The 15640-nt window shown below is 40.7% G+C and overlaps 1 protein-coding gene across 1 annotated transcript in view; it reads left to right on the top strand.

Annotated features, from left to right (window-relative positions):
• SREK1 (splicing regulatory glutamic acid and lysine rich protein 1) overlaps positions 1-15640 on the top strand; it is a 1533788-nt gene that overhangs the window by 679950 nt on the left and 838198 nt on the right. The window contains exon 6 of the mRNA XM_044063648.1: positions 9073-9203. Within this exon, the coding sequence (XP_043919583.1) occupies positions 9073-9203 (131 nt within the window). The remainder of the gene's footprint in view (positions 1-9072; positions 9204-15640) is intronic.

Here is a 15640-nt window from a genome sequence, read left to right as displayed (position 1 = left end):
TGTGTTTCATTTATTTATGCATCAACAGGAAGGGACCTTCCATTTCCAGTTAGAGCGCATTCTACTAGGGCTATGGCAACTTCAGTGGCCTTCCACGCCAGACTGTCTGTGGATGAGATATGTGCAGTGGCCACTTGGGCTTCTCCACATACATTTATTTCTCATTACAAACTGGATGTGGCCTCTAGGGGTCGGGCGTCCTTTGGTTCCACAGTGCTCAGGAGTGTTTTCCAGTGAGCCTCCCAGGATCTAGGTGCTAGGGATGCTGTCCCATCAGTTATGAATGTAGGCGAGATAGGATCGCATTACATCTTTTAGTTATGTACTTACCATAACGATAGATGTATGTGATCCATCTCGCCTACATTCTTACGTACCCGCCCTCCTTCCCCCTACCTGTTGGATCTGGAGGAAACACTGTTGTGCAGTCGGTTTGGCACATGTGGGTGAGTTGTTGTGGGGCAAACAAGATCTGGGGGTTTGGGCGTGGTGTATCCTGGGATAAGGGGTTGGCCCAGCCAATGAGAGACTTTGTGCTAGTGTATCGGCCGAGTTGGAGCCGATTCTCGGCTCCGAGCCCATCAGTTATGAATGTAGGCGAGATGTATCACACAGATCTATCGTTATGGTAAGTACATAACTAAAAGTTTTCAAACATAACACTTCAAATCCATCAAAGTTTTAGCGATATTCACATTTTTGCTAGGGACAAAAGTATTGCCCTTTGCTAATAAATCTATTAAAAAAACTCCAATTGGAAGTTGTTTATTTCAAACAATGTTTAGTAGAGAAACTGGTACCTAAAGGATTGCGTTTCCACCAGTTCCCGACGGGATTAGTACCCGACTCTGTGTTCCATAAAGAACTACTAAACCTTTTCGATTCTTGAGGGTTCCTATTAATGGAACTAATGATTAAGCATTATTCTGTGCAACTAGAGAGCTTTTCTGTGGAAGTGAATGACTTGGACAATGACATTAAACTAGATGCTGACTTTCCTAGATACAAGTATGACTATGGGAGGGTATTTACTAGCATTGATCAATTTTTGGAGAAATTTAAAACTAACAAAATTAAGAAGCTGAACCGTGACCTTTTGGCTTATACTAACGGATCAGCGTATCCTAAACCCCAGTTGGCGCAAATTTGGCATAACAATAAATCAGTGAGTTTTCCAAACAGTCCGGGTCCAATAGTCAGTTCTGGAAACCTAAGTGAGGCTAATACAAATGTTGATAACAATGGACAGCTTCTCGGACCTGTGAGACGCAGTGAAAGACTGCAGTCTAATAATGCTAATCATAATGCCAACTTTAATGACCAAACTACTGCTCAAACTTCGAATAGCCATCAGACCGAACAGGTTTTTCACCAGGTGGGGAATTTTAAGAATACTACATATCCACGTCGTCCTCGAAACCAGAGGAACAAAGGCTGGAGCAACCAGAGGAAGAGGTAACTGACTTTTCCTCTTTATATACTTTTACCAAATTGGTCACATTAAAGAACTCTCATGGTGATTTTAATATCTACAATTTTTCATCTATTACCATAGAGCCAGTTTTAATAGATTTATTAGCAAAGGGCAATACTTTTGTCTCTAGCAAAAATGTGAATATCGCTAAAACTTTGGATTTGAAGTGTTATGTTAGAAAACTAAACTTATAATTTCTCCTGGGTGGCAATGATCCCCCTCATTCTTGCTTCAAGCCTTTAAGCACTTTTAATCCACCATTGCACCCTCTTTTACGTCTTTTTGAGAATGTCTGTGAATTAGATATTAGACATATCCCGCACATTTATACCCACAGTAACCATCCTAAACACCACAATATGAGTTATGAACAAGTGCAAGCCTTGAATCTTTTGAGATCCTCACTAGTTTGTATCATTAAACCAGATAAGGAAGGTGGTTTTGTCATCTTCGATGTAGCTGACTACAGCAACAGGATGGAACTAGTTTTAGATAATCTTGCTTATTCTAAGGTATCTTTGCATGAATACAATGTAGCACAGACAAGGGTCAAAAGCTACTTTAGGGACTTGTTTATTGAAGCTAAAATAGACTTACACATTCAACAATATTAACATCCCTTTCCCTAAGACGCCAGTAATGTTTGGGATCCCTAAAATTCACAAGGACCTGTTTAACCCACCAATGAGACCTCTCATTGATGGTAGAGCATCTTTAACAAATCCTTGCTCAAAAGTAGTAGACTCTCTATACTCCAAAAATACTTAAAACTGGTTCCACAGGTTTGTAAAGACTCATGGCCTTTTTTAGAAAGACTAAACAATTTATTTATGGAACCGGACTATAACTTCCTCACTATTGATGTAGTTGACCTATACACAGAAGCAGTGGAATGGGTGGCATTAATGATGACAGAAAAAAACGCTCCAACTAGGGATATTGACGTGGTCACTGAACTTATAGAAAAACAGTTTCTTGCGAGTGGCTGGTTGAAATCCTTTTGTTTTATTACATTTTTCTTGAGTGCTAATAAGGAGCTTTGTTTGATATACATAGGTAGTTTGTTCCAGAGTATGGGAATTCTCTGGGACAGGAATCTATCCCTCCAGCATGTTCTGATTATTGCGGTGACAAGGTTTAGGTCCCTAGAGCGTGTAGCTCGGCGGGATTGGGATTTCTTTAAGTGGAGCATGTCCACAGCTCTGGGTTTGCCAAAGCTTTGTATGTTAGGCAGCAATCGCCTCTGAGTAGGCGATATGCGACGGAGTAAAGCTTGAGTTTTTTGAGACTGCCTGTGTAGGGCATCTGTTTGAGGCTGGTAATCCTCTGTTTATTTCTGCGGACTTTCCAGTTGTAGATGTCTTGTGAGGTACATACCAAAAGGGGTGTTGTACTCTATAATGGGTGTAATGAGTGATGAGTATAGGGGAACAATTACCTCTTTTCCTCCTCTGCTGGGCCTCCCTCTTCCAGACACAGAAGGGGGCCAGAAGACAAACTTCTTCCAGGCTGGCTGTCTCTCAGCCCCCCACTAGACAGCCATTTTAAAATAGAGGAGGACCCAACAATGTGTGACTGCCTTTACCCACCTTCCCCTTTCTGCCCACCTCTCTCAGGGTCTCCCCCTTTCGAAAACCATCACTACAGACAAATGGGTTCTGACTATAGTTCACAAAGGATACTTCCTTTCTTGGGGAGAAAGGCCCCCCCCTTAAGGGGCATACCCTTCCCTCCAAGAAATCAGAGACGCCTCTTCCTCAGATTTTACAAGACCATCTGAATCTGGGAACAATAGAACCTGTTCCACCAGGGCAGGAAGGAAAAGACTTCTACTCAAGGCCGTTTCTGGTCCGCATAAAAGATGGACCATGGAGACCCATTCTAGACCTTTCCTTTCTAAACTTATTTTTAAAGGTTCTCACCTTCAGAATTTTGTCCCTACAAACTGTAATCCCTCTTATACCAGCCCAGGCCTTCATGGCCACACTCGACTTGAAAGAAGCCTATCTGTACATCCCCCTACAAACTTCCCACAGAAAATTCTTGCATTTTTCTGGACCCTCCTCTCACTTTCAATTTACAGCATTGCCCTTTGGTTTGTGCACTGCTCCCAGAGTGTTCACAAAATGCCTGGCACCTGCCATAGCCTTTTGCAGAACACACGGGAATCAGGTTTACCCTTACATGGACGGCATCTTTATTTTAACAGAATGCAAGGAAACCCTGTAAAGCCATTTGCAGTTCACCATTTGGCTGCTTCAAAGACTAGGGTCCACCCTCAACTTCCCCAAAATCTTCCTTGACTCCGGCGCAAGACAAAGCATTTCTGGGTTGCACGATCAGGACAGACATAATTAAAGCCTTTCTTCCCAGGACAAAGTCAATTCCTTGTCCTCCCACTTCACGACCCTTATGCAGACCAAACAGATAACTGCAAGGCAATTCCTACGAATCTTGGGTCTAATGACAGCCACCATTCCCATGCTACCACTGGCCAGACTGCACATGCGAAAGCTGCAGTGGTAAATAAAAAAAAAATGTAAGGTCACAACACCAACATCTTTTAGAGCAAGAAATTACCCTCTGCCTACAATCGGAACTAAAATGGTGGATTCAGCAAATTCAGCTGAACCCGGGCCTTCCACTGCAGTTACCCACCCCAAACCAGTTCATGCAATACCGATACATCAGACCTAGGATGGGGAGTTGGTGTCAAACTACAGGGTACAAGCAAAGTGGCACCCTTCCATGAACAAACACATCAACCTGAGGGAAATGACAGCAGTCCTTCTGGCATTGAAAGCCTTCCTTCCCCTTTACAACCAGGTGTTCTCCTATCCCTAAAAGAGAACACCACAGTTATGTGGTACCTCAACAGGCAGGGAGGGACAAAAGCCTACCTCCTCTGCAGACTAACCTTACTAATCTGGGAACTAGCCTCACAGCACACCTTGTCCCTGCAGGCATCCTACATCCCCTTGCAGGACAACAATTAAGCACACCTTTTCAGCAGGACATCCTCTCCAAATCAAGAATGTATGCTGGACAGGAATGTCTTTCTAGACATTGTCCACTGGGTGGGGCACACCTCAAGTGGATTTGTTTGCCTCCCCCCAGAACAGACAGCTGCAGACCTTCTGCTCCAGGACCTACTCTCCACTAGCATGGAGGATAGATGCATTCAGCATTTCATGGAAGGGAAGGTTTCTATATGCCTTTTCACCCTTCTCCCTAATTCAAAAAGTTGTCCTGAAAATCAGGACAGGCGAAACAATCTTGCTGGTGACCCCTACTGGCCAAGGCAGCACTGGTTCCCCCTACTTCTCAGTCTAGCCAAGGGCAGTCACCACAAGTTACCCCACAAGGTGAACCTTCTGACACAATAAAAGGGAACCGTCATTCACCCACACTTGCATATGTTGGCACTGACACTGTGGATGATAAACTTTTAATTCCCTTCAGGCACCACTACTCAGAGGATGTGCTTTCAGTCCTGAGGGAGGCCAGGAAACCTACTACAAGAAAATCCTACTTAGCTTAAATGGGAGAGATTTTCCAAATGGTGTATGGGCAAGGACAGGGGTCCATGCGTTGCAGATCCACCCCTAGTTCTTGCCTGTGTGTGTCAACTAATTAAGATGGGACTTTCATACTCTTCAGAGAAAGTCCACCTTTCAGCTGTTTCAGCCTGTCTGCCACTACTCCTTCCTCAGCTAGCCAGGCTCGATGTTAAATTATTCTTAAAGGGGTTTTGCACATCAGATCACCAAGAAAACCCATCCTGCCACCCTGGGACCTGAACTTCTTCCTGGAAAAACTCACAAGTCCCCATTTGAACCAACTAGTACTGCTACTCTGCAAATGAGCACATGAAAGACAGTACTGCTAGTGGCTATAATGGTAGCCAGGAGGGTGTCAGTTTCAGGCCGTAATGGCCTGCCCTCCATAAACTACCTTCCACAAGGACAGGGTAACCCTACGGACCAACCCTTCCTTTATGCTTAAAGTGGTCAGCGATCTGTCCTTAAACCAATCTATTCATCTAGCCACCTTCTTCCCCTTTCCCACCAATGAAATTAAGAGAATACTCAGCTAAGGTTTTACCGAGACAAAACCAATCCCATTAGAAAATCCAGTTAGCTTTTTGTTTCCTTCCACCCCAGGGCCCTGGGCAAGGCAGTCTCCAGACAAACCATCTCATGTTGGATTAGGAAAACTGTTTGCCTATGTTACTCTCACCATGGCAAAAAAACTCCCACAAGGAGTAAAGGTTCACTCTACCAGGCCAGTAACAGCCTCCAAAGCCTTCCTAAAGGAACTGGACACTGCATCCATCCTGGAAGCAGCCACATGGTCCACCATTCACACTTTCACCAAACACTTACAAGCTAGATAATATCTCCAGAGCATGTGCAGGTTTTGCCAGAGCAATTCTGCAAGGCTTTGTGTAATTAGCCACTTTTACTTCCTCCCTTCCTTCCATCTAAGCTGTGGTACTCGCCCACACCAAGAATGCTGCAACATAGGAATAGAAGGACATAGAATAGTTGTGTAAAATCTTACCATAACCATAGATGTCCTTCTCTTCCATGTTGCAGTATTCCTTCCCACCCACCTAACCCCCTTTTCTATCATCTTTCATTATTGACCTGTCTTAGGTCTCCTGGTGGTTATACCCTACCCTATGACTAATTTAACCACCAAATGGCTCTTTGATCCTATGGTTGACATCACTTGCCACTCTGTTTCGACCTGTCCCGCTAGGCTTTCAAGTTCTGAGGTCTGTGTTTGCAGATGTCTCATTTAAGGCCCCTGGTTTATGGCCCTGTGTGTGATGATCCACGCAACTACAGCAGTCAAGCTGAAGCTTTTGTATAGGAGCAGACACCTGAGGCGGGAAATCCTACACCAAGAATACTGCAACATGGAAGAGAAGGAACATCTATGGTTATGGTAAGATTTTACACAAGTATTCTGTTTGGTTAATAGGGGCATTTTGTCTGTTTCCCTTGAGCTCCTGAAGTATCCTAGCTTGGCTGAATACTTTATTCTGTGTCATGTCTCCTGCCTTTGGGTGTTCTGTTTGTGATATTCTGGGTTGTGACAAACTTGATCTAGGGGATTTGGAGGAGAGGGGCATCGTGGGTAGGGGAGGAGCTCAGATGTTGGAGCCGACACCTTTGATATATGGCCAAGTCAGATGTGATGCTCTGATCTGAAACCCATAGGTTGAAGAGCAAATGAGAGGCAACAAGACAGATGGAACATTATGGTGAGTACATAACTTCTATTTTTTTTTTAGAGTGATTTTCGAGATTTACTGCTGTTCTGCATTTTCAGTCTTTTTTTTAGTTTGTCAGTGCTCAGCATTACAAGTTATTACAGTTTTAGGTGGAATATAAATACATGCCAGTGTAATCCTTATCCCTTGCCAGTAGCCCCTTACTACCAGTAATCTTCCATTATGATTTTCCCCCCTTTTCTATCACTACTGGAGCTCCTGTATAGATTAATATAACTCCTCCTCCTTTCCTTTGTCTCTGATATGCTATTTAATGTCCATCTTGAAGTCCTTTCTTTATCAAATTCCCATGCTCAGTTCTTTCCAGATGTGTCTACAGTAGCATTGCTGTATGTACTCTGCATTTCGTAATATGATTATTTTTTCCTTTTTTGGCTGTACCTTTGAGACCATTCACATTACAAGATAATGTGGAAAGTGTCACCATTATGGTAAGAAGTTATTTCCGCCTGTTACATATGACAGCTTTTGTTAAATGCCTGCTTCCAACTTTTGTGATACATGCACCCATTAATGTTAGGCAGGTTAATTCTTTGTACAGTTTTTTCCCTTATCGGCACTGGAACCCTAGGTCACATTTTGCAAGACTTTTTTGTTTAATGAAAACCCTCAAAAAAATTTAAACCATGTTCATAACCTGTTAACTTAATAAAAACACAAACTATGTACATCTTCAAATATTGAAACGTAACCCTCCTAATAGGAACAATTGCCCCAAATAGACAGCTGCAAACAGACCCAAATTAACTTAAAACTGATGTTATTTATACTAAAATGTATGCTGTTGCTTTTGCTTCTACTTAGCTAATTGGTGTCTTTTTTTATCTTTATTACCCTCACAGATGTGGTAAACAAATTACATGCTTTCAGAAAACTTTAAGATTTAGCCTTGAAGAAGCCAGTGTTGTGGCTTTTTATTGCCCTTTTGTCAGCTTCTTGCAGTGGAAACTAAGAGAAAAAAACGGAGTCTGTAGCTGCAGGCATCTAAAGATAAGAAAAGAAAAATGTTCATTATATTCAGTGTTCTCTTATGTATTTGTTTCCTTTTGAGACTTATTACATTAAGCCAAGGGTCTTAATTCAGATATTTAACTCTGTCAAAGTAAGAGAAAATGCCAAAGTAAGAGAAAATGTATCAGCTCTACATATATTTTGATCTGTGTACTTTTGCACCCTATTCCTTACCTCATCAACCCAAGATTACAGCCTGTTTGGTTAAACATGCTTTTGTCTAGTCTTTTTTTCTTTTGCCAAGAAACTGTAGAAAACTGCTCCAAACTCCAAATACCACTAAACCAAGCAAAAAACACGAAAGCGAGGACAATTGCAGGCAGAAAAAGATCCTCCAATTTTATACGTTTCAAATGAGATTAACGATTGGTGCAAGTTTTTATTGGTTTTATATATAAATACCATTAAGTAAAAGGTGATTTTATCTGATGAAGTCCATTTGGACGAAAACGCTGTAACTGAGAAGGCGTTCATTCTGTGGATTATTATTTCGTGATTTTAAGTGTGTCAATAAAATTGGAGGATCTTTTTCTGCCTGCAATTGTCCTCGCTTTCGTGTTTTTTGCTTGTTTTTTTTCTTTTGCATTATAATGCCTACATGTCTTGGTACTAAAAAAGAAAGATAAAAGGAGACATCTCTTTACTCTAATATGTTTATCATATACAACGACAACTAAAAATACTTTACTATAAAACTTGCAGTTTATATCATGAAAACTTTCACAGAAATACTGTTGGGAACATAAATTGTTTTACTTGCTGTCTCCTTCCTTTTCCCCTCTGTGTTCTTCCAAGTATTAATAACATGAAGGGAGCCAAATGCCTTTCATTTCCCTACAAGCCTAACAAAATCGATGTCCACCTTTTCCAGTTTTTCTTGTACAACTGTATTTCACAAATGCGATCGATGTTTGGTACTATAAGCTGTTGATAAATGAGTGTTCCCGTCTGCCACCATAGATAAGGATTATATCAACATCTAAAGATGACTGAATAATGGCCTCAGCAGCTTTTAATGAATTGGCCGTTTACAGCATATGGGTGAAAGGGGCTCAAGGACATGTTGGGGGAGGGCATTAGTCGGCAGATATGGAAGGGAAAAGCTCCCAGGGAGAGAGGAAAAAAAAAAACAGTGAACTGGATGAAGACTGTGTTGTGTGTGTAGAATAACCTATTTGAAATTTAATTGTAGTAGTAAATATTTATTGCATCATTTTTTCCCTTTCAGAATGTTTTATTGAAGTTGCTAACTTTTACGTATTTTACTGCTTTTTTTCTATGTTAGGATTAATCATTCAAATAATGCAATTGTGAAGCCTCCAGAGATGACACCACAGGCTGCAGCTAAAGAACTAGAGGAAGTGATGAAGAGAGTAAGAGAGGCCCAGTCATTTATATCAGCTGCTATTGAGCCAGGTATGTTGCACATATTTCAGCAGATGTGTTTTAAACTGTATTGGGTTTTCTCTACAATGCTGTGAATCCTGAATTGCAAGTCTTTATGTATGCATCTGTTAAAATTAATAGACTACATTCTTTTTCTTCAACCTTATTTTCTTACATTTTAAACGTTTTGTCCCTTGAGATGATGTCATAGTTTTTTTTTATTCTACTCCCCCATGTTCTGGCCCTACTTGACTGGCTTTCTCCTTGGACCAGGGCTGTCTGGTTAGGCGTCTTCGCAGGCAGATTACACTCACTAAAGCTGTCTATGATAGAAAGATGGAGCTCTACCCATTGTGTTGTCATCAGTGGTGCTGAGTAGGATGTCTGTTTTATGCAGTTAACCCCCTCCCCCTTAGCTAGAAATTGTGATGCAAAATGGTGCAGCAGTCTAGTGCTATGCCATTTGAGCCAGTGCATACTCACACTTGCTACCCTGGCTGAGATGATGCACACTCCTTAAAGGACTCGTACTTTCCCAGAGTTCTAACCATAGCTTTTAAATTGCTGAGCCTTCCACTTGGTAACTGTTGAAGTGGGACTGTAGCAGCACTACCCGCTGTCTAGCTGACGTTAATCACTCACTCCCATCTTTCTGCAGTTTCTCCAGTACCAAAGCTGCAGTTTGGTGTAGCACCACAGGTGTGGTGAGGACAACGTGCTGATCAAATTTAAGGAAGTGGTCAAGTTTAAGGTTGATGTACATCTATATCTTTCTTAGTTGCTCAGCAGGTAGCACACTTCCCTTTGATGCTGCAAGATCAGAAGAATGCAGATTTTATTCTTATGTCAGGTACTTAGATTAATTTTCCAGTACTGACAGTGTAATGTAAGAGAGATGGATGCTGTAGCTGTTTCAGTACTAAAATATGTAATAGTTCCCAATGGAATTCAGACCAGTCAACAACATTATTAGGGTATTTATAAATTTGATTATGTATTTTTGATACTTGTGGTCATAGCGTTATGAAAGCAATCATTAAAAAGAATGCGAGAGAAATTGAGAGATTGTTAAAGTAAATTGAATGTATAAATTGATTGTGAATGATTTGTCATTTACTTTAGAGGCTGAGAAGGCTAAGTATTTGAAAGTGAGGGAAAATATAGATGATAGATGTAACTATATTATTAAAAGGAAATATAAAAAGTTAGAAAGGGATATGATTGAATATAGAGAACATCATAGTTACCCCAAACCCAAGGGAGTTAGAATGGATACTTATGCAGACCTTCCCCCAAATGGAAGGGGGGTCTTATAAGAAGGTAGAGGGCTAGATTTCTAGGAGGGAATCCTCAGGTGTGGATGAGAATGTTGTTTTTAGATACTTGGAGGACACTTTAGAACACCCTCCCCTACGGAGATTGGTAAGGCTGAGGAACAAGAGTCTGATTCAGTACAACCACCACAGGGGGAGAGGTTTGAGTGGCAGAGTTTAAACAGATGGTATATGGATGATATTTGGAATTTGCAGAAGGATTTTATTAACAAGGATGGGTTGTACGTTTACATATAAAAATTTTATTATTTTAATTATAATGGACTAGAGGTTATTACCATATTTTAAGTTATTCATGAAAGGTCTTAAGTTTATGCCAAGTGAAAAAGCGATGTTTGCAAGGTGCTGATCAATTTAGTTCTTTATTAGAAAAAAATTTGGAATTGATATTTACTGATAATGTTAATGGGGTTATAGACAATAAATGAAAAAAAAGTACTTATAATCCCCCATTACACCCTCAGCTTCACACTTTTGAAAAAAGTAGTTGAGAAAGAACTAAGGGAAAGGATTGCTAAGCATAGGATTTCCACAAACCTACCTCATGATAAAAGATGTTTATTAGTTCAACTTTGGATCAGAATATAGATAAGGGAGGAGTATTGTTATTATGGATACTATCCTATACATTGGAAAAGTGATGATGTCCTTAATGATGATAAATATTCGAGGGTCTCCTTTTACACTATTAAGTTAGCTTTCAATAACATTGATCTTATACTTAATGACATAGTCCTTGAAGGATTAATGGATTTGTTGGACACCTTCAGCTTTCTTAAGACAGACAACCTGATAGTTTCTTCTATATTTGGGGTCCTGAAGATTCATAAAAATGTGGAGGATCCTCTTCATAAGCCAAACATGACTTCTAATGGGTCCAAAACCCATTCCCTAGCAAAGTTATTAGATTACATACTTAAAGTATGGATGGGACAAGACGGGATCCTAAAAGACTCCTGGGATTTCTTAAGACTTTCACTTCAGAACTATTGGTTTTATTTTTGCTTATCGAGCCTTTGGCTGGAGAGTTTGATGCAGGTGTTTTCCTCCAGTTCTGCTTTGGCTGAACTTTAAGTATAATAATCTTCATGGCTGCTGTTATTATCCTTTAGGGTCTATTACCAAAGTCCCACTCTCTCTGTTTTTTGAACTTCCCCACCTGCTTCATCATCATCTGTTTCCATTTTGAACTGTAACCTTCTGTTTGTGTTATGTATATGGGCCTTAACTGTGCAGCTCTAAAATTCCCTTCAAATCAAGTGAACCTGAATCATCTTGTTCTATTCTTACTATTTTCCCTTCCCAAATAAATTTCTAAAACTCTTTAATTATTGTTCACAACTTCTTCTCTGGTTAATTATATGCCTGACCTGTATATAAAATTAAAGAGAATAAAAACATTTTCACTGCTTGTATCTTAATATCTATATCCATAAACAAGAGATTCCAGTTTCTCAGTTTTTGTATTACCCTATGTTTAGTCTGTTCCCACATATCCTTAGCTGCCATAATAGAATCCTATTTAATTCATATTCCTGTGTACTTGTGTCTCTGTAAATATGGGCATTGCTAAAACCAGTTCATGTGTGTGGATACATAATTCACAGCTATATCCTTTTTGGGGGTATAACATTAATGAAGGTAAAACAAGATTTATCAAGTACAAAATAACTGCAAATTCCATTCCAGTTTTATCCTTACATTTCTGAGTCCCTTGTTTTCTTTGAAAGTGGCTCTAAATGTAAAGCAAATGACAAAGGGCAAAGAGGGCACCCCTACTTGGTTCCTCTGTTCAAATATGACTTAGAGAGGAGCCCTTGCACTTTATTCATCGTCTCAGATCCCTCATATATTCTCCTAGTTAACTGTATTATTATATCAGGGAATACAAATGCTCTTATTGACATACTCATAAAATCCCAGCCTACTCTGTTGACTGCTTTCTCTGCATTAACACCAACCAACAGCTGTTGTATTTTTGGGTGTATATTACGTTTTCGAACTGTCAAACGTTCGAACATCATATGGTCGACACCATATGATCGAACTTTTAAAAGTTTGAACGTTTCAACGGAGATCTCCATACAGTGCAAAAGGTTTCCCTTTCTTGCATTGGTGTGGTCTCCAAGTTGGTATATTTAAAGAGCGGGGGGTGTGCAGGGGTGCTTGCCCACTTTCTTAAAATGGTCAGGTAGGTTTTTCTGTTAATTTTTTAAGCTTTTCGAACTTTTAAAAGTTTGATCATATAGCTTCGACCATATGACGTTCGAACTTTTAAAAATTCGATAACGTAATATACACCCATATTTTCATTATTCTGTTAATGTTAAAAGTTTGCCTCTGCATCGATCTAGATCTCTCCGTTTTGGCAACACCTTTGCATTCTGTTAGCTAGTATAGACATTAACACTTTATTAATCGTGGTTTAAAATTGAAATGAGACTTTGTGAAGCTGAATCGGATGGGTCTTTTCTGTCCTTATGTAATAGTCACCACAATTTTCTTCCAAGATGTTGGTGCCTCCCTTCCTTTTAAAATACTGTTAAAATCTTCCAGATCTTTATCACTTATTTCCACTCCTAACTTCTAAAGTTCCGCAGGAATGCCATCGATTCCTGAGAATTTCCTGAGGATTGATTGCAAATCACCATTTTTATCTCATCCCCGCCTATCTTAACTTTTAGTTTGAGCCTCATCTCCTTGTTCTAATCTTGGAATAATTAAGTATTCCATATATATTTCCACTTGTGCTCTTTCAAGATTTCCATGATGATCTTCATGTTTCACTGTTGCAGTCATTACATTTGGGTTATCTGCTTGCAGTATCCCTCAGTTGGCCTGATTAACAAAGTCTTGGGTCCTGCTTTGGTTGCTGCCCCTTTTTCCATGACGTCAGGGGTATAAAACATGCAGCAAACACCATTACATCAGACTTTCTTGCCGTGCAGTGCCCGAAGCAGAAGCAGTTCGCAAGTGCCAGTCGGCTGACTCCTGAAATTTTCGTTTTCGAGTTTCAGAACCGAAGTCTTCAACTAGACCTAAGTACCCCATTGGAGACTTTTTCTTGCGCCTTACCGATGTCAGTAAAAGTTAATAATTGCATTACTTGTGGAAAGCAAATACCTCATAAAGATTTTCATTCGTACTGTATTCCTTGTCTAGGCCCTGACCATGGCGTACCTTGCTGTCGGTTTTGTGCTTTATTTAATCAGTGCACTATCCGTCGTCGGTATATTTTTGCCTCTAAATATTTCAGTTTTCGGTTTAATTATCCAGAAATGTCATCAGTTAGCCATCCGACTACCAGGATTTAGAAAAAACGCAAAGATAAAGAGAGAGACAGGCTGCTGAGGTCCAAAGCTGCCGACGACGCTTTTATTAAGCCAGTTGCCAGTTCGCCGGTACTCAGTAAAGCGCTTTCACAGCCCCTGATACCTGCTACTTCTGATTCACAGGCCTCTACTGAGACCCATTCGGAGTCCTGTATGCTGCAAAATGCTTCAGCTATGGAACCTGCGGATGTCTCTACCTTGGATGGGTCTGGAGCCGCTGTGCACGCACCGGCTTCTGAGGGTGTTTTCAGGCCTATGGATTTGCATATTAAACCAACGCCTCCTTCATCTAGGCCTAAATCTCGAATCATGCCTAAAAAAGATGACGCCCAGCCCGCATGCTCAGGCCTCTATGCCTAAAAAACAAACAAGAATGGCTGAAGATCTTATAAACTCTAATAAGGGAAAGCCAACCTCCCCCTTCTAAGAGACCTAGAACTGAAGTTGTTTATGAATCTTCTGACCAGGATTCTGATTTTTCTGATTCTTCTTATGATCTGGATTTACCCTTATGTACTTGAGGATTCTGATGCAGAGGACTGTATTTCCTCTGCTTCCCCTCCAGAGGATTTTTCTTTTGCTGAAACCTTACATACTCTAAGGGAGCATTTCCACTTAGAACGCCAGGACTTTTCTAATTCAAAAAAGAGGCTTAGGGAATTCTTACACCTGCCTCAGCATAGGCCTTTAGTTGTCCTCCTGTACTAGACATTGTTGATGATGCTTTTTCGGAATCTAGTTTGGCCCCCTGATTCCCTGCCCTCCTGCTCCCAGAAAACTTGACAGATACTACAGGGTCCCTGAGTCCCACAAGTTCCTTTTCAAAAATCCTATTGCAGATCCAGAGACTATTTCACAGGGGCCCAAGGGCATTAAGGCTTCTACTGCTAAAAATCCTACCCCTTCTGATAGAGACTCCAGGGTGCTGGATAGATGGGGTAAGAAGGTTTACACTTCTGCAACCTTGGACATTGGGGCTTTAAACTACCAGTTTCATATGTTAAAAATATCAGCAACATGTTATTGGACTGCTTAAACAGAAAATCATGTTGATTCTTGACTGTGTGGAAATTGAAGAATTACAGGATTTAATGCATTCTGGCGAACAAGTCGAAAAACCTACTTTGCAATGTGGTTTTGATTCATTAGAGGCCTCTTGCAGGGCTGCTGTTACGGAGTCTGTGCTCAGAAGGCATGCTTGGCTTAAGGAGCAGTCTTTGCCTGATCATGTTAAAGCTAAATTGTTGGATGCTCCTTTAAATCAGGACCGCCTGTTTGGCAACAAGACTGAGGAAGTTCATAAAAAGATGAAAGATAAAGCTAAATCTATACAAACTGTTAAAGGTTTTATACAAGTTCAGCCTCCTAGATTTAGTAGGCAATGGCCCTCTAAGAATTGGTCCTTTCCAACCCCTTCCACGTCTTCTCAAGCCAAACCCAGACGCAGCAAAAACCCCAGGTTTCAGTCCCAGGGGACTCAGAACTAAGCAGTGGGAGGCTTCCACTTCCAAGTCTGGGAATAATAAGACTCCCTCCGTGGTAAACATTCTCAATGACTTAGGTTCATACTAGGCTATCTGCCCTGGGGCAATTATAAGCTTAGCCCGATTCTGTATGGCTTACGCCACCCCTTGATTTGAGTATACTGTGCCCTTTTAAGGTTTAGTTTACTGTGCCTCTGTCTAATAGTGACACAGGAGTAATCCCTGGGACAAACCTACGACCCCCCATCCACCTATCGAGATTCTTCTTGAAGAGATTCAGTGAGGTGCTCTGCCTCACATGAACTGGAATTCTATTC

Source organism: Protopterus annectens, chromosome 2.part1 (genome assembly GCF_019279795.1).
Source record: "Protopterus annectens isolate FY-2018-M chromosome 2.part1, PAN1.0, whole genome shotgun sequence".
NCBI lineage: Eukaryota > Metazoa > Chordata > Ceratodontiformes > Protopteridae > Protopterus > Protopterus annectens.
Note: the sequence above shows the minus strand (reverse complement) of the source record. Positions and strands in the feature narration are given on the sequence as shown.